Source organism: Selaginella moellendorffii, unplaced genomic scaffold, assembly GCF_000143415.4.
Source record: "Selaginella moellendorffii unplaced genomic scaffold, v1.0 SELMOscaffold_4, whole genome shotgun sequence".
Taxonomy (NCBI): Eukaryota; Viridiplantae; Streptophyta; class Lycopodiopsida; order Selaginellales; family Selaginellaceae; genus Selaginella; species Selaginella moellendorffii.
In genome coordinates, this window is record NW_003314265.1 from 806,168 (window position 1) to 831,988 (window position 25,821).

Genomic DNA, 25,821 nt, shown 5'->3' on the forward strand with positions numbered 1-25,821 from the left:
CCAATGGATCTCTTGCTAGAGTTCATATTAATACTAACATTGGGTAGGCAAGAATAACTTCTATAAAATTTATAAATTTTCTCTTTAAAAAATTTATCCTTTTTTCAATTAATTATAAAACGGTATTATATAAAATAATAATGAAATATATTCTCATTAGAAAAATAATTTTTTAATTATCCATGAAAAAAAATTATAAAGTTCAAAGTAATCACTTTTTTGAGAAGGGTCATTGCCAATTATACTCAATTTGTTTACCAATTGTTTATTTGCCTGGAACACCTGATCATACCAAATTGATTGCCTTCCACAGCAAACAAGATTTCATTGACATTATAAAGGTATTATAATTACCAGACCATTTACAAAGGTGCCATGCACAGAAAGCTCATCATCAATTGTCCATTACTGGCAGATAGAATTTCAAGTTTGAGCTCCTATACAAAGATATCTAAAATGAGCTCTAGCAAAATCTATACACTTGACAATCTTACCTTTGTAACTGTTTGACTTAGCCAGGAAGAACAGAATAAATGGGAAAATAGAGGTGTGATTAGGTGAGCTTTTTTTCCATGTTTTAATCTAGCTTTAATCTAGGGACACTTTCCTTACAATGGATTGGCATTCACTAGCCTTCACTTTTGACATAAGAAACCTCATATTTTCTTTCATTTGGGCATGCAAGAGGATCACATCATTTTAGAATAGAAGATAGGAGAACTCCAAAGAATCAAACTTGTAACCTCTGGCAACTAAAGCAAGAATCATAGCACTAGACTAAATGTCTATTATATTGACCAAAAGGATTATAGTTAACAATTAGCTACACTAGCTAATTAGAAACAATTATAACTTTTAATTAATGATAAAGCAGGAAACGGCTTACATTGCTCAAAGGAGCCATTTGTTATAGCATGGTCCTTTTAGTTGAAGGTAAGATTAAAAAGCGAAACACAGAAAGAGAGATGAGGAAATTTCATGCTCTCCATTTTGATACATTGAAAAGTTTGTATTACAAAGGTTTTAATGTTCTTACAATCAATAAATACACTAATTTAGATCAATAGTGAATGCTCTTCAGAAGGATTGGAGAGAAGTAACCATTCCCAGTGATATATAGGAGAGGATCTCTTGAATCATGTTATTTGTCTTCTTCATGCAATTTTGGGCATGGATTTCCTTGGATATCTCCCAGATCATGCTCACTCTCATCTTATCAAACTTGTATTTGAATAGCATGCAAAAGTTTTTGCCTTCTTTGATTTGAACCTTATACCAGACCTTGTCTCCTGTGCATCTTCTAGAGTTGCAAAGGTCCTTGAGTTACGTTATCATGTGGCATTTTGTCCTGCCAATCACCACCAAGAGCTGGGCGTTCCTCTCATCATGATCGTAGCAATCTCTTCTTTCCTGGATGCAGTAGAGCTCTTGGGTGAGCCTGTAAAGCTCTTCTAGCGCAGTGGAGGTAGTCCGGTATTAATAGCTTGGATGTCGGTCGCGGCCAGAAGTTATAGAAATCTTGATGCTAAGTGATATCTAACTCATCAATTTTACGCTGCTCAGACTTTTCTTTGGGATGGCCATTACTTCCTGCTTGTCCCTCCTCCTCTCACTGCCTCTTCGTGTTCTTTCCCTTCTTATCACGTTACTGTTACCTTTAGCCTTCTTGGGTACGCTCTCCATCGCTGCCAATCTTTTCAGTCAAACACTGAGGCTTAAAGGGTCTATTTATATGGAACAAGAAAAGGCAATTAAACCCACAGTTTAAGCTTAGATTAACAAACCAAAGCCACCGAGGAAGTGGCCTTTTCAGACGGTGAGAAGCGAGACTAAAGTCACCGAGAAGGTGGCTTGAGAAAAGAAATACATGGTACTTGGCTATCTCTCACTTGCAAGGGATGGGCTCGCCTTCTTTGTCTGTGAGAGCTTTATAAGCGGCTTGGATCCTCGAGGTAATGCGACGTGAGCTTCCAATTCGTCGGCCATCGATCTCTATGACCTGGATCATCAGGAGTTTTGCAAATTCACACATGAAAGGATATGGAAAGCTAGTAAATACCGGTGTGAGCTCTCCCATTGTTCCCGTTGTCCACACCTATAGCGTTGGAAGAACACAACTCTTAAGTCCATCTAGATGATGACGGGTTACCTCGTCTGCTGTGTGAAACTCTGTCAATGAAATCCTTCTCTCGATCATTGCGATATTTTCTTGTTTCACGAGCTCAATAACCTGGACAAGGAGAGTCAAGGAGTTAATGAGATGAGAAGCTCAGTTGGAAAGTTGTTACGGTTTCTCGTGTGATTCCTGGTAAGCAGTAATCCGCCGACGGCGTCAAAACACGTCCCTTTTTCACCATGAACTGTCAAACAGAAGAAACGATAAGAATCTAGAATCGCAAATCGTTTTCCCAGCTTAACTATGTTTGTAGCATTTGTTTCAGACACAAAGCCGTCGCAGTCGAGCATTATAGCATCGTCCACACCAGCAGTGTTTCCCTCCACCTATGAAAAACGCTATGCGTGAATCTTCGAAAAGGACATCACAGAAAAACAGACCTTCGCAAGTATGTTGTTGATGAGATTGTTATGGTGAATCTTGGAATCTAGGCACTGTTTACAACAAGGGACGCAACATAAGTTAAAAAAACCAAAACCCGACGACCTTACTTACGTTTGGAGAGTTTCTACGGGTTGAAGCAGTAATTAATCGAATGCCTCCATTATTGTCATACACCGGTGGCTTCCATTCAGCGACAACTGGAAGAATCTCCTGTCAATTAAGTATTTGTATGTCGAGAAAAGTCGTACCTAGAAGTGTGCAGCCATACAAGTTGAATGCAGGACTCATTCCAGACGTAACCTATACAAAAGCACTGCGTACGTGTTTACAGCCTTCTAATATTTCAAAAGTAAGAAAAAAAACCTTCATTCCTCTTGTCAGTGTGAGACGAACGTGAGCGTTGTCAAACATCCCATTTATAATCAATGTCGAAAACAGGGCTCGTTTCACCTGCAAACTCACGCGTTAGTAATCCGAGTCTCGAACAAGGTTTCTTACAAAGTCACGGCTCGGAAGGTTTGTGAATGCCATCGCCTTGGCCGAATCAAACAACCTGTTCAAGCATGCATGTCAAATTCGAAAGAAAAAGAAGTTCTCCAACCTGTCTAAATGCTCCCCCAGCTTGAAAACCTTCCCTTTGTAAATGCGGAGCCCTTCCCAGACACCGTCTCCACCTTGCACGATAGAATCAAACACAGAAACCTGATAGGACGAGAATCTAAACAAAAGAAGCTCCAGGTTAGAAAAGAGGTTTGTACCTTAGCGTCATCTCGGGGAACTATCTCGTCTCCGACCCAGGCAAAGATATTCTTGTTGGACGGCACCGGCAATGGTGGAGCCTCGGGTGCCTGTGGCTGCAAAGCATGCCGCTTAAGCATCTTATAAATTGGTCGGCATTCCTCCAAGAGTGTATATAAAGCCTTTGGGAAAGGCTGCAAAAGAACGAAGAAATATCCAGTATACTTAGACAGGATCTCTCAAAGGTAAATACAGACCTTTCGTGGATGGAGCGGCAATGGCGAGAATTCCGTAGACCTGTGAACAGAGCTATACCACCACTTTGCCCACATCCCATCCTCTGGTTTGGGACCAGCATTCCACCTAAAAGTTTCACAGTTTGAGTCAACCAAAAGAAAAAACTAAGATCCAGCTTACTTGAGCATGGCATGTTGGAAGTCCATGCCAAGTGCCGCGCACAAAGCTCGTAGAACGCCCTGTAGATAGAAAAGAAAAAGAGAGCACCAATAGTAATCTGTGAGAAGCGTGGAAGATAGAAAAGAAAAAGAGAGCACCAATGGTAATCTGTGAGAAGCGTGGAAGATAGAAAAGAAAAAGAGAGCACCAATGATAATCTGTGAGAAACGTGGAAGTCATACCTCGGGATCCTTTTGAAGGTCTGACGCGTCAATCACGGGTGGACTTTTTCCAATGCTTTCGAGGTCACTGTACATACTGAGAAGCGACGACCATTGGAGATCCTTGAGAGTCGCGGGAACAACGTCATCGAAAGAAGGCTGTACGCAAACACGAAGCGTGAGACACCGACCTCAAACATTCATTCTATGAGGAACTTAACGAGAATCGCCAGCGGATCTCTGATGAGAATGACATGCTTCCCCTTGAGAATGTCATCTGTGAGACAAGGTGTCCGGAATTTGGCCATTTGCTGCAAGAAACTCGAGCGAACTGGATCGGTGGATGCTCACAAGGAGTGAGCTTTCTCGTACCTTGCAGAAGCGATACTTCATCTTGCATGGACCGAAGATCGCCTCCACGACTTTGCTCCCATCCGGCTCCTACTCACACCAAACTTTGGAATAAGGGGCTCCAAGAAGAAGGAAGAGGCGAAATTCTCACCATTTGCGTCAAGAGCTCGTCCCGATATGGCCTCTCCGCGCCGCTGACGCGCAGGTAATGCGCATAGAGCGGCTCATCCAGCACCTCGGTATCGTCTCGCTGGCATCACAGCGATGATAGATATCGCGAAATTACTCACAGGAGCAAAGCAAGCTCAAGAAATCTAGATCTCCACCTGCGCGAAGGAGTACATGAGGCTTGTACTCAGCGATCTCGGCCCCGTCCATAGCTGGATCACCTCCACGGGCTTGGCATTCATCTCGCCCCCATTTCCTTCCATCGCCGCGAATGTATTGCCTATAGCCTAGGGAAAGAAGGAAAAAAAGAAATACCAAAAACTTTGTCGCCATGCCCGGGACAACAGTTTTTGTAGATAAACTTAGTTTAGGTCATGTTTAAAGACAATAACACCCTACTATTATCTTAATCCTTGGAACGTTTATACATTGATTAACAAAGCATGCTACTCCAATTGCTTTATCAGGCTTTGCATCTGCAGGAACAAGAGTTGATTAACGCGATTTTTTTTTTTTTTACCACATTTTCACAAGAGCTACCGACCTGTTCCTCAAGCTCTGCAATTCTTTGATCCTTAAGTTTCAATGTTGCTGATCCCCTGCGAGGGTGTCCCTGGATTATAGCTTGCTGGAACATGGAAATAAAAACTCACCTTTCCTCCAAGTCATGGCACTTGTTCTCCCATTTCTTTTGGTTATCAGCGAGGCACTGGTTCAGCTGTAGAACACGGCGAGTGTTAAGATCAAGGCGGAGTGTGGTATGACAAAAACGTAACCTGAGTAAGGAAGTTCTTCTCCTTTTCCGCTTTATCCAGCCTCAGCTGGAGCTTGTGCAGCCGAGCCGACGCTTGCCTCTCAATCGCGGAGGCTATTTCATGTTCTTGCTCCTCCACAATCTGGACGAGTCGTCCCTCATAGTACTGGAAGAAAAAAGGCGAGCGGGAGTGTTAGCTTTTTAAGATTCCGCGAGAACACTTACTTTGCTCTGGCTTTCCAACTGTTTGGCCTGGAGGATTTCGTATTCCTTCTTTAGCTGCAAGTCAACCGGTTGCGTTTTCACATGACGAGCAAAACACGAAACGAAACATGACGTACACTGTCGAGCTTGGTGTCGCACGAACGTTCAAACGCGTCAGAACCACCGCTACACTCACAGCCGCTGCATTCATCGCTCGAGGGAGCCATTAGCTCCATCAAGTTTCCATCTGTTTTAGAAAGGATAAAGCGGTGTACGTAGTTGTCCCCCACGTAGTCCCACACTCTCTGGCTCTCGAGCTCTAGCGAACAGCAGTGCCTGGTCTCCTTCCAGTGCCTTATAGCGTGGCCTTCCTTGTACCTAGTGAAAGGAAGAACGAAAAAGAAGAGATTCATTGGTTTGAAGCGTATGATCGAATACCTTCCGCAGCCTACGAAGCCGCATATCACACAGACCCAAAGGTTCTCACTCGTGGGACAAACGGAGCACGTCGTATTCTCCGATTGAAGACTGTACCAACAGACCTGCCAAGAACTTAGCGGTGTATAAGCACACACTGAAAACGAGTAGCATACGAACTAAGCAAGAGGAGTTTCGCGGATCAAAAGAGTCGACTTTTCTCGCAGGAACGCCGCTTATGTGCTCGTCAAGCCGCTCTGCAATCAAAACAGTGTCAAATTCTTTCTAGTTTTTGAAACACTCACGGAGACAAAATGTGCAAGTCGGGATTTCTGTCAATCCAGGAGGAGCTTCGCATGCGTCTTGTAAGGAATTTGTGAAGTAGACATCCCTTGTGTACAGTACGTGGCAAATGGCATTCTATCAAACAAGGAGGAAAGGTCAGCAAGCGTGAACTCAAGCAAACTACATGTATCACCTTCAATGGAAGAAGATCCACATCGAAACAATGATAGAACGCATCAGCGGAGCTTTGAGAGTCGAATTGGAGCACCATAATCTGGCTTGTATCATTCCTGGAAGATTGGAAACACTAAACTTCACAAAAGAAGGCATTCATTTTCTCTCAAACCTGATGCATTGGAGTTTTTCGATCTTGTCCGAGAAAGAGCTCGCAATCTGGAAGAATTCAGCGGGCTCGATCGCGCTGGGGACGCCAAGGACGCACAGATTCTCGCTGCGCTCGTCCTGCCAAACGAACTAGGGTGGTTTTTAAGGCAGGGAACACAAGATAGGAGCGTACCGGCAGGCTGCCAAAGGAAATGCCAGGTCTCTCGAAAACATCGCGAAAGAGATGCACAGCGCCTCGAAAGATTGCTACGCGCTGCTCGATCTCCTCCTCGCCATCGCAGCGCGGCTTCTCCTCTCCCTCCAGGAAAACCCTGAGAGAAAACATTTTGTCCCAAAGACTTTGACCTAATCGAAGTATTTCTTGGGCATTTTGATTGATTGATGATCAGTAGAGGGCAGTGGCTGGAGACGATTTCTCGATGCACAAGCTTCTCTGAGGCGAAGATCATCGACCAGAGTCTCCGATCGCCAGCTGCGGCAGCCAAGGACGTCTTCTTGCAGGAAAAGCTTGTGGAAATGCACGTCAATTGTGGCGGCATCGATGCCGCGCGAGAGATTTTCGACACGATCCACTCAAGATGTTCGATCTTTACGTGGGATTTCATGATCAACGCCTACATTCAATCAGGCCACACCGATCACGCCAAGGCACTGTTTGACAAACATCCTGAGCCAGATCTCGTGCTGTGGACAAGGATGATCACGGCATTTGCCAAAATGAGGGATTTGGAGCAAGCGAAAGTAATGTTTGATGGCGTGCCACTCCGAGATCTCGTATGCTGGAACTCCGCGCTCGCTGCTTTTGCTCAAAACACTCCCCTTGATGGGTTTATGCTTCTTTTCAACGAGATGCCGGAAAGGGATTTGCTGTCTTGGACTACAGCACTTACCGCCATCGCGCGTGCTGGGGACTTACAACTCGCAAGAGAGTTTTTCCTAGAAATGCCGCAGCGGAACTGGTTGTCTTACAACATTTTTCTTGGCGTGTGTGTATGTTCTGCCTCTCTTGAATGTGCTAAAGACGCGTTTTATGCCATGCCAGAGAGGGATTTGTTCTCTTGGATGTCAATCTTAACAGCATATGCTCAAGCCCGGCATGTCGACGGTGCAAAGAAGATTTTTGATATGGTGCCGGAGCACAACCTCGTTTTGTACACGGTTATGATCACAATGCTGTTTCAAGTAGATCTGTTTGAGGACGCTCAAACTTTGCTTCAAAATGTGTCTCACGTAGATCTAAAACTGGCATCTGCTGTTTTAGTAGCATATGCCCAATCAGGGCATATTTTAGAGGCAAAACAAATGCTGGAGAGCATGCCGGAATTAGACTTGAGTTCTTCGGCTGCCATGGTTGAAATGTTAATAGAATCAGGAAAGGTTTTTGAAGCAGAGGGTGTGTTCTATGGGATGCCCGAGTGGAATCTTCTCTCGTGGACGTCACTTATGTCTGGATATGCCAAAGCAGGGTACATTGCAATGGCGAAGCACGCATTCGAGAGCATGCCGGAGAGAACTATTACGGTCTGGAATGCTTTCTTAAACGGAATTTCGAGTCATTTTCTTGTGACAGAAATCAACAGAATGTTTTTGCGTATGCCTCAATGGGATCTTGTCACGTACTCTCTGATGCTCACTGCATATGCCCAAGCTGGTCATTTCAGAGAAGCCAGAGTTTTGTTTGATAGCATGCCTGAAAGGAATCTTTGCTCATGTAACGCAATGCTTTCGGCTTGTGTAGAAGCAGGGAATCTCGAATACGCTAAAACCATCCTCAACAACATGCCCGTGTGTGATCTGGTGTCATGGAACACACTCTTAGGAGTATACAACCAGTTGGGGCATATTAACGATGCAACGAAGTTGTTTGATTCTATTCCAGAGTTAGATCTCATCACTTGTAATACCATGATATCAGCTTTTACAAGGCACAGGTTTATGCAAAGAGCTCGACAGATTTTTGAGGAGATGCCACTGAAGAATCTCCTAACTTGGAACTCTATGCTTTCTCTGTATGCCCAGGATGGGCATGTGGAGGATGCCAAACAAACGTTTGATAATATGCCTGAGAGGGATCTCGTCTCATGGACATCGTTGTTAGCGGCGCAAAAATCCCAGTCTCTTTCAGCCATGGCCAACACTTTCTACAAAGGAATGCCAGAGCACGACGTCGTCTCACGGACCGTAATGCTTGCGGCATTTGCCCAGAAAGGAGATTTCGGGCGATCCAAGAGGATGTTTGACACGAGCCCGGACCAAGATCTAGTGCTCTGGAGCGCAATGCTCGCCGCTCACAACAGCTGCAGCAGCAACGACGACCCCCGAAGCTCGTTACCTTTCCAAACATTCGACGCCATGAAGGCAGCGGCTCTGAAACCAGACCCCGCTTGTTTCGTGTCGGTCCTGATCGCTTGCAGCCACCACGGCAAGCCCGCCGAGGGGAGGCGTCACTTGGTCTCGATGAGAGCCGACTTTGGCCTGGGAGCGTCGAAGCAGCACTACTCCTGCATGGTGGACGCGCTCGCCCGGTCCGGCTACCTCGATTCCTGCCAGGAGCTCGTGGAAACCATGCCTTTCGCGGCCGACGTTGTGGACTGGACGTGCTTGCTGGGTGCTTGGGTGAGCTACGGAGACGCGCAAAGAGGGCGAGCGGCGGCGGCACGGCTGCTGGATCTGGATCCTGGAAACTCGGCAGCACTCTTGTTAGTACAAAGCTTGCGACAAAACAAGAAGTTAACTCCTCACTGTAAGATTGTCTGTTCGCTTCCCGAGGAAACAGTAGCTTGTTAAACAATTGCGAGGAGGTAAACTTGACTACGTCACAAAATGTGCCATAAGAGCTACAGGCTACAGTCAAGAAAGACGACTATATATTAAATCACTCCACTACCTTGATTTCGCCCCAAAAAATATCGCCTCCACAGGTAAGCACTTAATCTCTTTAGATCTCTCGATCCGTTGACAAGCGAAAAAATGCATTGCAGCAACCTCTGCTCGGTCTCCCCGCTACCAATGTCGATGTCTAAGCCAGCAGCAGCAGCGCCATCAGATCCATCGAAGCCAAGCAAGCCACTGAAAGAAGTACCTGGAAGCTATGGCTTGCCGGTCCTGGGAGCCGTCAAGGACCGCCTCGACTTCTACTGGTTCCAGGGAGACACCGAGTTCTTCCGCATCCGGATGGAGCAGCACAAGAGCACCGTCTTCCGCGTGAACTACTCCCCGGGGCCTCCCGGCTACCCGGACTCCCGCGGGATCATCCTGCTCGACCAGAAGAGCTTCTCGGTCCTCCTGGACAACTCCAAGGTGGACAAGTCGGACACCCTGCTCGGCCCCTACATCCCCAACCTGGCCTTCACCGGCGGCTACCGGGTCCTCCCATACCTGGACACCTCCGAGGCCAAGCACACCGCCTACAAGGACCTCATCTTCGAGCTCCTGCACGTAAACTCCTCGCGGATCATCCCGGAGTATAACAAAGTCTTCGCCGAGACCGCCGGATCCTGGGAGGAGCGCATCGCCAAGTCGGGCAAAGCGGAGGTGTTCGCCTCGTCGGACTCGATGATCACCAAGTTCTTGCTGCGCACCATCGTCCACAAAGATCCCGCGGAGCCGGGGCCGGCGAGCCTGGGACCGAAGTTCCGGGACACATACCAGCTATGGACGGGGGTCAACTTCGCCGGGATCGCTCACACACCGCTTCCACACTTCTTGGAGGAGCTGCTGTTCCACACCTTCCGGCTGCCACCGTTTCTCGTGAAGAAGCAGTACAAGGCGCTTGCGAATTTCTACCGGACGCACGCCACCGAGGTGCTGGATCTCGCGGAGAAGAAGTATGGGCTGGATCGCGAGGAGACTGTCCACCAGCTCATCCTCATCCTGGGGATCAATGCGCGCCTCGGCCTGCACAAGATGATCCCGGCGCTCATCTACTACCTGGGCTTGCTGGGCGAGGATTTCCAGGCCAAGATCGCTGCGGAGGTGCGATCGGCTGTGCACAAGAACCGCGCCCAGGGAGAAGAGGGCGTGAATATCACCACCCAGGCGCTCCTGGAGATGCCGCTGCTGCGATCCACCGTGCTCGAGACCCTGCGGCTCACGCCCTCGATCTTCTACATCTATGGCCGCGCGCGCGAGGACATGGTGATCGAGTCCCACGACGCCGCGTTCCAGATCAAGAAGGGCGAGCTCCTGGGCGGGCACCAGTACTTCGTGATGCGCGATCCAGAGGTCTTCGAGGAGCCGCACAAGTTCGTGGCCGATAGGTTCCTGGGGGAGCGCGGCAAGGCGGTGTTGCCTTACCTCGTCTGGTCCAACGGGCGGGAGACCGAATCGCCCTCCTCGAGCAACAAGCAGTGCCCCGCCAAGGATGTCGCGGAGCTCATCACGATGCAGTTCGTGGCGGAGATGTTCCTCAGGTACGATTCGTTCGAGATCACCAAGGATTCGTTCATCAACACCACCGAGCTCAATGTGCACCTCAAGTCGCTCAAGAAACGAAGCGTGTAACAGAGGAATATGCTTTGTTTTTTGGTTTAATATAAACTTTGCCCTAAACCTTTCAAAATTGTATCTACAAGATGAGATCGCCGCCTTGATGGTGTGTTGGCAGCAATGCGGAGAACCAACCAAAAGAACATGGTAATGGAATCAAATATACAGTGGAAGAGGAGATCACATCATTGCCAGGGAGAGAGACTGAGGCTTGGCTGGGTATAAAAGGCTATAATTCTATTGAAGTGCTTGACATGTGATTGTAAACATTTTATATTGAGTATAAGTCTTTTATATCAATTTCCAGATGAAATAAAAGTTTTGCCACCACCATAAACACCCTTCCAAATCCATCATCGCCATTAAAACCCTCATAGATAACATCCATACCTTTTCCATTGCCTTGACTAAGGGACCTTCTCCATTAAAGCACTTAGTGTTTTTGAAGGCACCTATGCCCTCCTTCTGAAGCACCGGTAATTGCTCCTTCTAGCCAAGTTCCATATGTTGAAGCACAATGCTAATCCATCTTTATCACTTGGCGCATCACCTTGCCAGCATCTAATTCGCCATTGCGTCCATTCGAATCTGACAGTATGCATTCCTGGAAGATCTTGGTTGGCTAGAAAAACTTTGGTGCTGACGATTTTTCTTGACTGATTGATTCTATCGCAGCGTCTGCACTGAGGCTCGTCCATCACTCTCGCCTACAGCCATCTACGCCTGAGGCAGTCCGGAACAGATGCAAACCATACTAAATTCTGCCATTTTTCTTATTAGTCTCCTCACTACAGGTGGGCGCAACAGTTCTTTTGGAAGGCGACGGTGATATATTGAGGGCTAGTGAAAGTAAGCCGCGTTTCTCAGCAGCGCGTCTGGCACCTGTCAAAACTCCTCCTCGCCAACCAGCCCAATCTACTCAAGAACATTATTTTTCGATTATTGTAGATTCATGCCTGGCAAAGATTGATCGAGATCGATTCTTCTGTCTCTAGCAATGAAATCACGTCGTGCAAAGCATCCTTTTTAGGCTGCTCGCCAAACCAAGGAGATATCAAGATGGACTGTGGAGATCCGCATCAAGTAATGACGTCCCATTGATAAAAGGATGAGCATAGCATGGTAAGATTTTTGTGCCGCAAACACGCGCCACATGTTTGGGTCCCATGGATACCAGCCACAAGGCCAATGCGCGGCTCTCAGCCGTCGGATGCTGCGATCGGACGTTGGAAAATGCGCCAAGTCTGCATGGGTTCGATTGCGGTTGCGATGCCTTTGGGTCCATCCACGTGGGTTGATGGTGGAGCTGAACTCCCAGGTATTTGTACTTGATGACCTTTATCATCGGGAAAGGTGGTGAGTTGATCCAAAGACCTAGTCTTTTCCAAGTTCACCTCGTCGGCATACAGTAGGAGGTAGAGTGTCCGAGCCTTAAATGCGTGCCTGCGTCACGTCCACTACTCCTGCGGACGGAGGATGAAACCATTCAGTGCTTTTGGACAAGAGCCTCAGCTGGAAAAGAGCTCGGACACCTAAGGGAAGAAAAACAAATCATTGTACAGAAAAAACGAAACATGAGAAAAGGTGCTTCCAGCTCAAACGCGCTGAAGCATCGTGCGTCTCTCCTTAGTAGATGCACTACAGCCACGGCAAATCGATCTCGAGCTGTCGATCTTTTCTTCAGCCGAGTTTGCGGACGAAGAAATGGAGGAATGGAAACCACTCAAATAATCACCATCTCAATCACCAAAAGTTTGAGTACCTTCTCAAGCACCAATCACCACTCTAGATCTATTTCCCCATCACCCTCACTTTCACTATCACATCTCCCTCTCCTCAGCTCCAAGTAAAAATTGTATGAGCTTTAACTCAATTACCTTTAATTAAACAAACCTAATCTACGTTAAATAGTTGTGAATATTTTTTGACTTGACAATACTGTCGATTCTCCTTGGCGAAGATTGACCTCGAAAGCTTTGACCAAAAAACGCTTTGAGCTCTTTCTCCAGCAACGGCAACATTTACGACTAGGCGAGTACCTCATCGCAACGACAAACCTCCGCGATGAGCTCCTTGCCACCCTCGAGCAAATAGCTGTTGTTGTTGTTGTCTCGAAAGGATTACAGATTGAGATCGATTCTCCTGTCTCTACCTCGATGCAATCGCGTCGTGCTATCCATCCTTCTTAGGCTGCTCGCCAGCTCTCCATCAACCTCGGTGTCAAAGAGATAGGCCAAGAGTGCCATTTGATGCGCTAGGACGCTGTCTTCTTCCCACTCTGGGAGCTTCTCCAAAACCTGGCAGTTTATCTGCGAAACAAATCCAGGGATCACATTGGCGATGGAGCAAGAAAAGAAAACGAGAGCTACCTTGGCTTCCATTGCGCGTAGCTCATTGAACCAGTCCGAGCCTTGAATGCGTGCTTCCGTCACGTCCACTACCCCTGCGGAAGGTGGATGATGAAAGCATTGAGTGCTTCCGGACAAGAGCCTCAGCTGGAAGAGTGGAGGACGCGCGGGGTAGTCCATAGCTATCGTCACCTAAGGGAAAAAATAATCAGTCATAAGAAAGAAACGAAACAAAAGGAAAAACGTCTACCTGTGCTTCGAGCTCAAACGCCCGTCCTGAAGCATCGTCGTCTCTCCTTAGTACAGCATTGAAAGCACGAGAGCCATAATCCTTCCAGCTCTGCTTGGAGCAGCTCAGATCTACGTCCTTTCCTTCCGGGACATCCGGCTCACACTCCTCCATTTCTTCGTCCGCAAACTCGGCCGAAGAAAAGATCGACAGCTCGAGATCGATTTGCCGTGGTTGTAGTGCATCTTGCCTTGGGGCCGGGAGCTGAGCTTCCGGAGCCTCAAAGCGAGCGGTCTTTTTTGAGCTGGCTCCTTTTTCGTTTGAAGACGCCGGCTTCGATATAGCGGCTGGAGGAAGCTCGCCATCCTCTCTACCAGCTTCACTTTCCAGTGCCAGTGTCTCCACGACGGACGCTTGCGTCCAGCGCTTGAGCAGGCATTTTGGTACATGAGTTGCCCAATGCACGGCCTTGAACTTGAGAGGCGGAATAGCCAATTTTTCCAACGAGTCAAGTTGGCCCCTGCATACAAACAAAGAGTTTTAGAGATCACAAAAGAAAACGCGACACACACCTTCTAGAACTCACTTTAAGGCCAGCTGGGACTTCTTTCTGTTCCGAAGTTGCTGCAAAACAGTTTGCACGCGATGCTGTTGCCTGTAGACGGCTAGCCCAGAGGATATGGACGTCTTGATAACCTCTGCTGTCTCCTGATGACATAGATATTGTGGCGTCTCAGAGAGGAAGTCAATGCCTGCCAAATGTTGAGCCCACTTATACCATCTTGATGTTCGTTTTGGGTCCTCCACCAGCTTATTTTCAGCAAGAATTTTTCCGGCCTGAGAGAAAGAGCAATGGTCAGCCAGAATAAACTTATCAAAACAAAACTTCTACCTGGTTCGGCAAGGTGACTCCTGCATCGTCGGGGAAAAGGTTGGCAAGGAGATGAACATCACTATCTTGATGTCCTTCAACTCCAGCACAAACGACGTTTAACCTGGGCAGATACTCGAATTTGAGAGTAAGTAGCTTAGCGGCTTTCTCCCCTCCTCGATCGTCATCGTCATAGATCTGGAGAATGACTGACAGGGGATGGGCGTGCAGTACGCCCGCATCAGCAGCAGCTTCCACATCATGTGTTCTCTTAGTTCTTTTCCTCCGGCGTTGAGACTCGTCATCATCATCCAGTACTTCATCGTCTGCTTTGTGTTGCTCATCGAAAGACCCAGGACCTGTAGTTACAAGTCATTAGCTTCTGAAAGAAAACAGAAGACGTTAAAAATAACCTGATTCTCGGTTTGTACTTTGCTTCAAGAATGCTTGAGCTTCTTTAGCGCTTCCGATGATCTCGACGTCAATCGGCTCTCCAAAGGCCTCTTTATACGACATGAGCTGCACGTAAAGTATATAAAGAGGAGAAGGAAGCAAGTCCGCAAGCTGATGCTGCTTCAAGCGCTTGGTATGCAAGATCCCAAGGTGTTGTTGGACAGGCAAAGAAGCCTTTTTGAGAGCCTTGAGTTGGGATGGCAAGCTCGAGAGGAATTTCTTCCGGTTTGCAATGTTCTCTTGCAGCATTTTCTTGCGAGCTTCTAGTAGTTCCCGCTGCTTGCATAGTTGCTTTCTCTGGAAAGAGCACCGAGTTAAAGAGAAAGAAAACAATGTAAAAACTTCCTTACCTGATGCATCTCAAAGTTGAGACGCTGCAGCATAAGCTTGTGTGGATCATTCTTGATGGCAGGATCAGACTGGAGCTCCTCCGGCGCATCCCGGAAGAACTCTTCCTCGGGAACGAGCTCTATGTCGGGATATTTCGACTTGAAATCCTTACACGTCTTAATCGCCTTGAGGTAATGGTTCTTCTCGTAGAGCAGATTGTGGAGCTGGAGCGTGGTCCGATCCAGCGGACTCTTGGCGGCCTCGGTCTCGACCTTGACTCTGTCCTCCTCTTGAAGAATCACTCGATTAATCTACAAGAATCCACATTGCGACTTATCAAGAGAAGGAGAAGGCAAATTCTCACCTGGCGCAAGTTGAGCAGGAGAATCGATGCCGCCGTCGTGAGCTCCGGAAGCTCCACTCTCGCCGTGCCGGCTTTCTTGGCGTGCAGCATCCTAGCGAGCGCATCCTCGACGTCGCCGCGAGCCTGCGCCAGGAGCTCGTACGCCATTGAGCCTAAAGCCCTAGAAGAAGGAGAATCAGATTAGATTCACCCTATATCCAGGAATAAATTCAAATTCAATTTTCTCCCATTCCCTCGCTCGCGATCTCCGCTGCTCTGGTGGGCGCTCTCGCCTTGAGCAGCATCTCCTCGTACTCGCTCTCCGGATCCGAGAGCGCGACGATGGCTCCTCCAGCGCCCAGAGAGATCTCTCCCCCCTGGATCACCAGCGTCCGGATGACAATGCTGAGATCAAACGAGGAGCTGAACGAGAAGAACCCAATGGCGCCCGAGTAAACTCCCCTCGGGCAAGTCTCCACGGCGTCCAGGATCTCCATCGTTCTCAGTTTCGGGGCTCCCGTCATGGAGCCGCCTGGAAACGCAGCCTTTACGCAGTCGATCGGTGTCACGTCGGCCCTCTTCTTGCCTCGCACGGTGCTCACGAGGGTGTGAACCGTGGAGTATGTTTCCACCGCCATCAGATGTGGGACGTGGACCGAGCCCGCGGTGCAAACGCGACCGAGATCATTGCGTAGGAGGTCCACGATCATGAGATTCTCGGCCTGGTCCTTCTCGCTGCACAACGACCCAAAGTTCACGTAGAGATCGTCAAAGAGTATGTACCTTTCTCGGAGTTGCGATCGTAGCATCTCGTCTTCCAGAGATGACTTCCCGCGAGGAACTGTTCCTTTGATCGGCTTTGCTTCTAGAGTCCCAGTCCTGTCGAGTTGGAGGAACCTCTCCGGCGATGACGAGCAAACACACGGGCCTTCGTTGCCAAAGTGTAGCCACGAAGCATAAGGTGCCGGATTTGTTCTGCGTAACACGGAGTACAGCTCGAGTGGATCTCGGAAGAGTGCTCTTCTCTTCATTTGCGCCGTCAAGCAAACCTCGTAGCTTTCCCCATCGGCAATGTACTTGAGACACCTTTCAACGTCGTCCATGTACTCGTCTTTGGTTCTCGACAGAGTGAAGTTTTCTGTGATTGTTAGGTTGTTCGAGTGCTCCGGATATTTTTTCTCACACTTCGAGTTATCTCTTATGGAACTTAGACCAGCAATTTTCTCGGCTGTTTGTTCGACCCAAGATACCGCAGCTTCAGTGGATTCTCTGGTTTCTTCATGTACAGCAACTGTATAAACATCGCCAGTCAAGTGGTCTATAGAAATGAAACGATCGGCCTTAAAAAATGCAGCATCCGGAACAGAGGATTTGTGACGATTGGATAACGGACCACATTCACATTTCAACTCGTATCTGTTGAAGGCCTATGTAATCTTTTCGAAATGGAAAGAAGAATATTTTGCTTACCCAAGATAGCCAACGAAACCACCAACAAATTCAAAAGGCAGCTGCTGGTAATCCTCTTTTCTGCAGCTGTAGCGTTGTGTTTCCTGGAGAGAAAAAAAGAGAGAGATGAAGTTATACATAGAAATCGTCACACCTTGTTCATAAACTCAAAGAAGCCGTCGCACAGCGCTTTCTGAAACACATCACCATTTACATCTTCAACTCGTAGAACACCTCGGCTTCTGTAAACACACCATGAAAAATTCATGCAGTTAAAAAGTAAGAAACTTACGAGTCGTTTGACAGGCAATATGTGATCTTTTGCCACAAACAACCACCCTTCCCGCCCATGTAAGAAAATCTGCATCTATTCTGGAATGATAAAAGAGTCTTTTAGTGGAAGAAAGACGTCGAACCATAAGCAACCTTGTCCGCAGTGGCGCTGTCCAGCCAGAAAGTGTTCTCAACTGAGTTCCGGCCATAAACTACACGAAAGATATTCTCGGATCCGCCAACAGCAGTTTCAAGGCTTCGAAGTTTTTTAAAACAAAGCCTTAAAGGGACACGCGCAACTGGCTTGAACGTCTCCGCGATCCTTCCCAAGGCACCGGTGGTTGCTCGAACCTACACAAAAAGTCTGCCACTTGAACCGGATTAAGCTCGTCTAGAAACACAAACACATACCCGTGAATTTGCTCTCAAAAAGCAGCGTGTGATTTCAGCGAAGTTCTCCAAGAGTTGCCTTCCATGTACAGTAGCAATACTCTCTGGATGGAACTAAAACAACAATGTGGTCAATAAAGAGAACAGGATAATAAAATTTACCTGGACTCCATGATGCGGCCATTTTTTATGTGAAACGCCCATCAGCAAACTATTTGAGTGATAAGTAGCCTCAAAAGTTTCATCTGTTTCCAACAAGCTCCTACGTTCCTCTACTGTTCGGCCACACGGAACAGGCTTCTCAGACAATGTCCACGCAGTTGGGATCAAACTCGAAGGAAGAGAAGCACTCTCTAATATCAACGAATGGTACCTTACGACCTGCCAGAAGACTGTACAACATAAAAACGCAGAAAACTTCGCGAGCTACCTTAAAACCGGAACCGGAAGGAATGTTTCTGAAAAGTGGATGGTGTGTATGTTGAATAGCACTACAAAGCAAGCCAAACAAATAACGATACCGAAACTCTATAAATGAATAAGAAAAACCTCAAACGCCCATGAACTGGCTCTGGTGCGTGTATAATTCTCATTCCGTGTGCATATCCCAAAGCCTGAAGATAAGTCTGTTTACCAAGAGAGCGAAACCAGCAGAAGAAAGAATAAAAACCTGATGTCCCATGCAAACTCCCAAAATGGGAATGTCATGACATTCTTGCAAAAGCCGCACACAAACACCTGGACCATAAGAAAGCTAAAGCCGAGCAAGAAAGTCACAAAACAAAAGAACCTATATCAGAAGAACGATCCGGCGATCCAGGACCAGGTGATATGACAACGTTGTCAAACTCGTATAGGAGGCGCTGGAGCTCACGGAATGTTAACTCATCGTTTTTCAGCACGACGGGAGCCACTGCAAAGATAGACAATCTTTCGTGAATGAGAGCACTTTCAAGTTCCAAGTTCTTACCTCCGTTCACTATCGAAAGCAACTGAAAGAGATTGTAAGTGTAGCTATCGTAGTTGTCTAGTATCAAAGTTCTAAGCGACCGTGATAATTTGTTATCCGGTTCCTGTGGACGTCCTTGCTGAAAAACGCCTTCTGTCGCTTTAAAGTTCCTGCCATCATAATCGTCACTACCAGATCAATCCATTTACCCGGAGTACCTTGGAAGCGAAGCACCATTGAGAGTTTCCGCTCGCTCCGCTTTGAGCTGCGCCACGAGCTCGCCAGGCAGCTTGCATTCCTCCTGGCGAGGCATTGATCCACGCGTGAAATTCCAAAGAACGCGAGAAGATTACCTTGTCGGCGTACTCCGAGAATCCGATTCTGGCGCATGACAGCCTTCCATCGCCAATGCGATCGGCGCGCCGTGTCGAGGGAAAGAATGGCGATGGCCCCTGAGAAGGCGGCAATACAAGAGCGCGCATTCTAAAACCCTAAAAACAGGGGTGAAAGAATGTCGTGTTCTAGTTGAGTAATAAAACTTTCCTTTCCCACTTGGGAAATATTCTCCGTACAAGGAAACCGACCAGATTGACCAGCCAGTCAAAACGAGAATCTTAGCGCGAATCTTTCTATTCGATTTTTCTTGAAACGAGAGAGAAATGAAAGAAGAAACTTATGGTGTGATTGAGGATCAAATTACAATGCGGGACGATCGGCAACGCAAAATCTTTGTGACGGCATCCATTTGTGCCCCCATTTTGCCATGCTATCCCTCTTCTTCCAGCCTATTTACAAATGATCTTGTTCTTGCGTGTTCTTCACTGGCTCAGCAGCGAGGCAGACGCTGGATTCATACAAACAATGCCCAGGCAACATACCCTGACGAAGGAGTGAATCCACGACAAGAGGCTGTGCCTGTCCAAGCCCAAGAACAAGCTGCGGCCACGCATTAGGAGATGGGCGGATCCAAATCGAGCCAGCCGAAACATCTTGTGCGCCGAGAACATCTTTGCCCCTTGCCGGTGGATCACGACGCCATCGCCCAGAAAATTAGGGCAGGAGGGACTCTGTGATATTTTAGGGTTTATCCGCCATGGCGACACTGTCGTGGGGGCTGGCGCCGAGTCCATGCCGCATTGGACGCCCCAGGCCGCGGCGATCGTCGGGCGCGAGCTGCCAGCACTCTGCGAGGTAGAAGTCTCTCGGCTCTGATCGGCATTTCCTGACGATTCAGCAGGCTCGCAGGATCGAGTTCTTGCATCCCGGCATTGCAAAACGGGAGCAATGTAGCTGATAGCTCGCAAGAATCCGCTTGGATAGCCGCCCTAGATGGTCTGGAATACGAGGAGGAGCAGCAGGGCAGCTATGACAGGAGGAAGGATGAGAAGGACCGAATTGATGCATCGTGGAATCCTCTCAAGTACAAGGCTCCATGGACGCATGCCGATGAGCAGCAGCCGCGAGTGGACGAGAGAACCTGGCGGAGGAAGGATCCGGTTCTCTCGACGATCTCTGGGTATCCGCTTGGATACAACCAAACCAGCACGAATCCCCCGCTGGTAACTTCTTACGAGCAGTTTCAACAGCACGAGGTAGCCGAATCCACGAGAGACTCTTCCGCAGTGTCGCAGATCGCTGACAACTTACGCAGGATAAAAGCTCCCCAGAGAGACATCGTTCCGCAGAGGAATGAATCCAGGATTGGGAATCTAGTGAACCGGCTAGTTGGTCCAGCAATCACTCCTCCTGGCGAAAGCTCCATGTTGTCTACGTTTCCATCACAGACATGGAACGCCAACTTGCCAGCAATGCTTTTGGAGGAGCCGCCAAAGCCTGCTCCAAAGTTTCCGTGGGAAATGGAGGATTTTTCGAAGGCTCCGTCTGGAGAAGAAGAACAGCCGCAGCGAAGAGTGAGACCACCATCGCTTGCCGAGCTCGTGCTTCCGGATGCCGAGCTTAGGAGGTTGAGAACGATGATTATCCACACAAAGGAGCGGATTAAAGTGAAGAAGCTCGGCATCACCCGCAACGTTGTGCAAGCGATTCACCAGAAATGGAGAACCAGTGAGATTGTCAAGCTGAAGTGTGACCAAGAGGTGGCCATGAACATGAGGAAAGTACATGAGGAGTTGGAGGTAAGTACCTTTCTTTTATCCTCACAATTGGCCTGAATTATTTTTTCCTTTATTACAGAAAAGAACAGGAGGCTTGGTAATCTGGCGAGCTGGAGCTGCGCTCGTGATCTATCGTGGGAAAGACTACGCTGGTCCTCCTAAGGAACGATGGATTCCAACCGAAAGCGTGTCGAAACCGAAAGAAAGTGTGGAGAAACCAGAAAAGTCACACGTATCGGGAGAGTTGCTAGGCATTGATACACAGTTCAAGGAGTTCGTGAATCACATTCCGTTCATCGAGGCGGAGTACGAGATGCAGATGGATCGATTGTTGGCCGAGCTTGGTCCGAGATATGCAGACTGGAAAGGTGATAGACCCGTGCCAGTTGATGGGGATAAGTTGCCTGCAATCGATCATAACTTCAAGTCACCATATCGACTTTTGCCATATGGAATGGAACCCAAGCTTAGCGATAGGGAGTTTACGAATCTGGTGCGGCTTGCAAGACAAATGCCACCGCAGTTTGTTATTTGTAAGCTCTTTTGTTTTCTTCTCTCTCTCCCTCTCTCTGATGGTTTTTTTTTGTTTTTGCAGCAAGAAATAAGGGGCTCCAGGGTCTGGCCAAGGCAATGGTGAAGTTGTGGGAAAAGACTGAAATCACCAAGGTTGCGATCAAGCAAAGCGTTCAAAGTACAGACAACGCAAAAATGGCTGACGAACTTAAGGTTGTCAATTCGTTTTTGTAAGTCAGCACGGTAGAGTTCCTGAAGTCTCATCTTACACTTTTGTTTGGTTGATGCAGCGGCTTACAGGGTGTGTACTTCTTGGAAGAGAGAAAACCCACATGATATTTTACAGAGGAAAGGATTTTCTTCCTGCTCCAATTGCTGCTGCATTTGAAGAGCGTGAAGCCATGTCTTTTGCAAACAAAGACGTTGAAGACAAAGCAAGAATGCTGCCTACGGGAAAAGTTACCGAGAAGATAGTCCACGTTGAACAAAGGCCACAGGAAACAGAAGCAGATATTAAGCTCAAGGAGTGGATTAAGAACCAAGAAGAGGAGAAACGCAGAGCGATCGTTATGAAAGCTGCCAGAGCAGCCAGAGCAAGACGGATAGAGAGGCGGCTCGACATTGTAAGTAGCTTCTTTTTCTTTATGTTTTTTGGTCATAGTGCGGTATTTGTTGTAGGCCGTTCGCAAGAAGGAAAAGGCAGAGGAAGCACTGTCTAAAGTTGAGAAGCTTATGAAGCCGCGTGAGCCTTCAGAAGACCGCGAAACGATTACGGAAGAAGAACGCTACACCCTGCAAAGAGTTGGGCTTAAGATGAAAGCATTTCTTTTGCTAGGTAAGTCTTCTGGAATTATCTTCTGTGTTCGCTGATTCAGTGCGTAAGCAGGACGGCGAGGAGTCTACTCTGGCATTATTGAGAACATGCATCTGCATTGGAAGTACAGAGAACTCGTGAAAGTGGTGTACAAGGGAAAGGACAGAATGGACATCGAGGATACCGCGAAAATGATCGAATGCGAAAGTGGAGGCATTCTTATTGGCATATATCCAGTCTCCAAAGGACAGGTGTTTTTGTACTATCGTGGGAAAAATTACAGACGGCCAGAGGAGCTTAGGCCGCACAATCTTCTCACGAAAAGAAAGGCCTTAGCAAGATATACGGAAACTCAACGACGAGAGGTTTGTTGTCAACTGCTGTACTGGCTTGCTAATCCTGATTTTCTTGTAACTGCGACAGTCTTTGTCTCGCTACATTTTAAGCTTGGAGCATGACATTCGATCACTGGGTTATATTCTGGTATGATCTAGCTTCTCTCATAGTGTTGTCACCGATGGCTTCATTCACAGGAAAAGGCTAAAGCTGACGAAAGCGAGTCTGATGAAGATGCTGGGTCTGATGAAGATGCAAGTGACGCCGACGTCCAAGACGACAACAGTGATGACAAGGCAGTTCAGCTTTTGTCGACGAAAGGCGCCACTCAGGCTGAAATGCCTGTCGCGCCGCCATTAAAACGATACCAAAGGTCGAGGCATCTTGATCTTGGTCCGATTCTTCGGGCGGAACCTCTCTCTAACAGAGAGAGGTTGATACTGCGGAAGCGGGCGCTACTGATGGGAAAGCCTTCGCATTTTCATATTGGTAAGGACGGTCGTTGAAAGCTACATTTCGGTTGATTAATTTCGTGATACAGGGAAGTGTAATCTCGTTGGGGGCCTTATAACATCAATCAGGATTTTCCTAAAGAAACGTGCGCTGGTAAAGATTGGGATGAAAGGTCGTGCTTTAGGAACATCTGTCCAAGAGCTGGTAAAGCTTATCGAGGTAACTAGCTACAACTTTATCCTTGTGCCAATCTTTAAGCACTTCTTTTTCTGCAGGATGGTACGGGAGCAGCCTTTGTATGCCAAGAGAAGCATAAATTGATATTCTATCGTGGGTGGCCCGAAGGAACGAAGCACCCAGCGTACATGGACGAGGATCTGTCCGCCGATCTGGTCGCAGCGGTTAAAGAAGAAGACGGAACGGATTATGCTTTTGCGGATGAAAGTCGCGAAGAATCAAACACGGACATGGAAGGCGACTTGGCAAATGATAGTGGAGATGAGACTGCAGGGGAAGTTTCCGAGCTTGAATCTAGTAGTGACGACGAGAGCTCTGAAGAGGATTACAGCGATGAAGCTGACTTCTGCAGCGGCGAGGCTGACTTTGGAAGGGATCATGCAGATAACTCGGCTCCCAACTACAGGAAGGCCGAGGAGGAATCGGCTTACAGCACTGGTGAGGAAAGCGATGATGAAGTCTGGAGTGTATATGACAGCCAGGATCAAGAGAAGCCGCGTCCGGCTATAGTGGACGAGTTGTAATTCAGTCAATCACACTGGTGAGTTCTTGCTTCGCTTTCTTACTCGTAACTTCTTTGTTTTGTTTATGCTGCAGTGCGATTTTTGTCGGACGAGCCTGACGTCAACGGGATTACGTGTCGAAAACTCGTAAAATATTCAAGGGAAGGCGAAGAATCTCCATCTCGTGGTCTTTGGATCATCTTTTAGCTCTCGCCAAAGCTCATGGTGCCTTGCGACCCGTAGGCTGTATTGTAAGGCGGCTTTTCTCTTTTTTGTTTCGTTTTTCTCTCTTCTCCATCGGTACGCTGATGCAGCACCTAACATTGGTATTTTATCTGCAGAGAAAACAAAATTATTCTTCGACCGTGCAGCAGGCAAAGTGGCAGAGGTCACTCCCCAGTAAGATTTAGACATTGTACCCGTCCTAAGAAAAAACAAAGGGACTAACCTCTCTAGTTTTTCTTGGGTCCTGTGCAGTTCCAATCAATCGGTCTTCTGCAAAGAAAGCGAAGATAAGAAGCAAGAAGAAGCCGCCTCTTTCCAAGCCGAAAAGAAAATCCAACTTGGCGTGGGACCGAACTGTCGATGGCTGTGGCTAACAACGATTCTTCCCTGCACAACGAAAGCGTCCCGGTAACAAGCACCAGCTCTCGCAACTGTCTCGAGTCGCTCCAAGCATCCGTGCTGCAAGACTGTATCTTGCAACGCAACAAACGAGTAAGTGCGTGGTTTTTCTCTCGACCCGGACGAGGATCTAAGCGTGTTTTCTCCTCTTCCAGCATGATTTGGAGGCCCGCCGCTGTCATGTATGATCATCCCAGCAAGAGTGAATTCGTCCCCCGCAACAGGATTTTTGGAACGCTGGCGACCAACACGCTGGGACCAAAGAGTGGTGCCCATGTCTAGAGAGGAGCTCTGACGAGAGATAAGAAGCCGCAATCCTCACGAGAAAACAAGCAAGCGAAGTCATGGACCACAGCCTGAGAGAGTAGTAAACACGAACAAACGTCGTGCCACGACCGCCAAATGGAAGCCATTTTTTCAAAGACATCCGCCCGCGAACTGGACAGCGGCTGGGATGGCGCCACGCGGCCGCCCTAGCCCCCATCCAACGGCTACAGTTTGAAGTTTCTATTTCCGCCGTAGATGCGCCCCATCTAACGGCTGCCACTGACGAGTTCTTTCTCCTGTGTGGGCGGCATTGTGTGTTTTTATATTTCGTTTGGAAAGCTAGAGAGGAGGAGGAGGAGGAGGGCGAGGAGGAGGAGGAGGAGGAGAATGGCATGAAAATCTGCGCTCACAGGATTCCTTCCCAGCGCGCGCACCTTTCCTCGTCGCAAGGCAGAGACCTTCTTCGTGTCCCGTGCGCGCCGAGGAGGCGGTACTACATTTCTACTTTGCTTGCGATCTCCTCCAAAGTGGCCGCGGATTCATCACGCCAGTCACAGGATCTGGCAGCCGCATTGGGAATTCGATAGCGCGCGCGCGCGCGGGCAATCCATCGATCGATCGGCTTCGCAATTGCCCTCTTTTTTCTTCTCTCTGTCTCTTTCTCTCTCTTGTTCTTGGTTGTTCTTGGCCGGGGAATTTCGATAAGAAGCGAGCGATCATGCGCGGGATTTCCAGATTCCTCCTCTCTCTCTCGCTGATAATCGCGGCGGCGATCCAGCAGGCATCGAGCAGCAGGATCGATGCTGCCGCCGCGCATTCACACACGCACATGAGGTTCCAGCGCCAGCGCCGGCTCGAGGGCGCGTCCGAGGCATCGATCCGGAGCCTGTGGGACGCCTACACGGCGCTCCAGGCGTGGAAGGCGGCAATCACCAAGGACCCACTCAACATCACCGCGACGTGGATCGGCGACGAGGTTTGCAGCTACAAGGGCGTCTTCTGCTCGGCTGCCCCGGACGATTCCTGCGAGAGGGTGGTCACCGGCATCGATCTCAACCACGCCTACCTCAGCGGCAAGCTCGTCGAGGAGCTGGGCCTCCTCTCCTACCTCGTCCTCTTCCACATCAACACCAATTTCTTCTCGGGCACCGTCCCGCCCTCCTTCTGCAAGCTCGCCCACCTCTACGAGCTCGACCTCTCCAACAATCGCTTCTCCGGCCCCTTCCCCAACGTCACGCTCGATCTCCCCAGCCTCCGCTACCTGGACGTGCGCTTCAACCGCTTCCGCGGCGGCATCCCTCCCCGCCTCTTCGATCGCGGCCTCGACGCCATCTTCGTCAACGACAACGATTTCCAGTGCGCCGCCCCGGCCACGCTCGCAAACTCCACCGCCTCGGT

The 25,821-nt window shown here is 48.4% G+C and overlaps 7 protein-coding genes across 9 annotated transcripts; 3 read left to right on the forward strand and 4 right to left on the reverse strand.

Moving 5' to 3' along the window:
- Nucleotides 1-1,746: 1,746 nt before the first annotated feature.
- On the reverse strand, nucleotides 1,747-4,749 carry LOC9655602 (branched-chain-amino-acid aminotransferase-like protein 2). Its single transcript, XM_002964338.2, has 19 exons — nucleotides 4,593-4,749; nucleotides 4,418-4,516; nucleotides 4,288-4,356; nucleotides 4,137-4,226; nucleotides 3,937-4,074; nucleotides 3,716-3,774; nucleotides 3,556-3,661; nucleotides 3,319-3,492; nucleotides 3,162-3,262; nucleotides 3,059-3,113; nucleotides 2,924-3,010; nucleotides 2,809-2,860; nucleotides 2,672-2,757; nucleotides 2,557-2,610; nucleotides 2,419-2,502; nucleotides 2,289-2,360; nucleotides 2,150-2,230; nucleotides 2,060-2,095; nucleotides 1,747-1,999 (listed from the first exon to the last, which is right to left on the reverse strand). Exons 1-19 carry the CDS (start codon nucleotides 4,695-4,697, stop codon nucleotides 1,886-1,888), a joined length of 1,662 nt encoding a protein of 553 aa, XP_002964384.2. The 5' UTR covers nucleotides 4,698-4,749; the 3' UTR covers nucleotides 1,747-1,885.
- A 62-nt stretch (nucleotides 4,750-4,811) lies between these two features.
- Nucleotides 4,812-6,788, reverse strand: LOC9654394 (BRCA1-associated protein). Of its 3 annotated transcripts, none has more exons than XM_002964339.2 (12): nucleotides 6,612-6,788; nucleotides 6,441-6,556; nucleotides 6,288-6,384; nucleotides 6,115-6,229; nucleotides 5,990-6,066; nucleotides 5,831-5,934; nucleotides 5,530-5,770; nucleotides 5,414-5,467; nucleotides 5,211-5,354; nucleotides 5,088-5,152; nucleotides 4,979-5,033; nucleotides 4,812-4,910 (listed from the first exon to the last, which is right to left on the reverse strand). In XM_002964339.2, exons 1-12 carry the CDS (start codon nucleotides 6,762-6,764, stop codon nucleotides 4,881-4,883), a joined length of 1,251 nt encoding a protein of 416 aa, XP_002964385.2. In that variant the 5' UTR covers nucleotides 6,765-6,788; the 3' UTR covers nucleotides 4,812-4,880. The 3 variants fall into 3 exon arrangements, with proteins under 3 accessions (XP_002964385.2, XP_024524707.1, XP_024524708.1); XM_024668939.1 differs by having other exon boundaries at nucleotides 6,441-6,568; XM_024668940.1 differs by lacking the exon at nucleotides 6,612-6,788 and having other exon boundaries at nucleotides 6,288-6,401; nucleotides 6,441-6,536.
- Nucleotides 6,789-6,820: 32 nt separating this feature from the next.
- Nucleotides 6,821-9,226, forward strand: LOC112344295 (pentatricopeptide repeat-containing protein At4g02750-like). The gene has a single exon (XM_024668735.1). The coding sequence runs from the start codon at nucleotides 6,821-6,823 to the stop codon at nucleotides 9,224-9,226; it is 2,406 nt and encodes an 801-aa protein (XP_024524503.1).
- A 58-nt stretch (nucleotides 9,227-9,284) lies between these two features.
- LOC9654395 (allene oxide synthase) lies at nucleotides 9,285-11,000 on the forward strand. The gene is made up of 2 exons (XM_002963966.2): nucleotides 9,285-9,360; nucleotides 9,421-11,000. Exon 2 carries the CDS (start codon nucleotides 9,449-9,451, stop codon nucleotides 10,940-10,942), a length of 1,494 nt encoding a protein of 497 aa, XP_002964012.2. The 5' UTR covers nucleotides 9,285-9,360; nucleotides 9,421-9,448; the 3' UTR covers nucleotides 10,943-11,000.
- Nucleotides 11,001-12,787: 1,787 nt separating this feature from the next.
- Nucleotides 12,788-15,686, reverse strand: LOC9655603 (THO complex subunit 5A). Its single transcript, XM_002964340.2, has 8 exons — nucleotides 15,523-15,686; nucleotides 15,179-15,469; nucleotides 14,789-15,125; nucleotides 14,397-14,734; nucleotides 14,091-14,341; nucleotides 13,526-14,024; nucleotides 13,297-13,467; nucleotides 12,788-13,236 (listed from the first exon to the last, which is right to left on the reverse strand). The coding sequence occupies exons 1-8, from the start codon at nucleotides 15,667-15,669 to the stop codon at nucleotides 13,048-13,050; spliced, it is 2,223 nt and encodes a 740-aa protein (XP_002964386.2). The 5' UTR covers nucleotides 15,670-15,686; the 3' UTR covers nucleotides 12,788-13,047.
- On the reverse strand, nucleotides 15,672-19,620 carry LOC9654396 (probable aminodeoxychorismate synthase, chloroplastic). The gene is made up of 15 exons (XM_024669384.1): nucleotides 18,916-19,620; nucleotides 18,781-18,863; nucleotides 18,584-18,732; nucleotides 18,404-18,526; nucleotides 18,284-18,351; nucleotides 18,163-18,227; nucleotides 18,044-18,104; nucleotides 17,776-17,994; nucleotides 17,635-17,727; nucleotides 17,377-17,574; nucleotides 17,243-17,322; nucleotides 17,105-17,192; nucleotides 16,972-17,054; nucleotides 16,285-16,917; nucleotides 15,672-16,236 (listed from the first exon to the last, which is right to left on the reverse strand). Exons 1-15 carry the CDS (start codon nucleotides 19,042-19,044, stop codon nucleotides 15,738-15,740), a joined length of 2,571 nt encoding a protein of 856 aa, XP_024525152.1. The 5' UTR covers nucleotides 19,045-19,620; the 3' UTR covers nucleotides 15,672-15,737.
- A 7-nt stretch (nucleotides 19,621-19,627) lies between these two features.
- On the forward strand, nucleotides 19,628-24,733 carry LOC9654397 (CRM-domain containing factor CFM2, chloroplastic). The gene is made up of 15 exons (XM_024669383.1): nucleotides 19,628-19,753; nucleotides 19,800-20,697; nucleotides 20,756-21,209; nucleotides 21,272-21,402; nucleotides 21,480-21,812; nucleotides 21,868-22,024; nucleotides 22,076-22,368; nucleotides 22,427-22,486; nucleotides 22,537-22,828; nucleotides 22,881-23,011; nucleotides 23,068-23,570; nucleotides 23,627-23,783; nucleotides 23,874-23,931; nucleotides 24,010-24,249; nucleotides 24,312-24,733. The coding sequence occupies exons 1-11, from the start codon at nucleotides 19,656-19,658 to the stop codon at nucleotides 23,551-23,553; spliced, it is 3,333 nt and encodes a 1,110-aa protein (XP_024525151.1). The 5' UTR covers nucleotides 19,628-19,655; the 3' UTR covers nucleotides 23,554-23,570; nucleotides 23,627-23,783; nucleotides 23,874-23,931; nucleotides 24,010-24,249; nucleotides 24,312-24,733.
- Nucleotides 24,734-25,821: the final 1,088 nt, after the last annotated feature.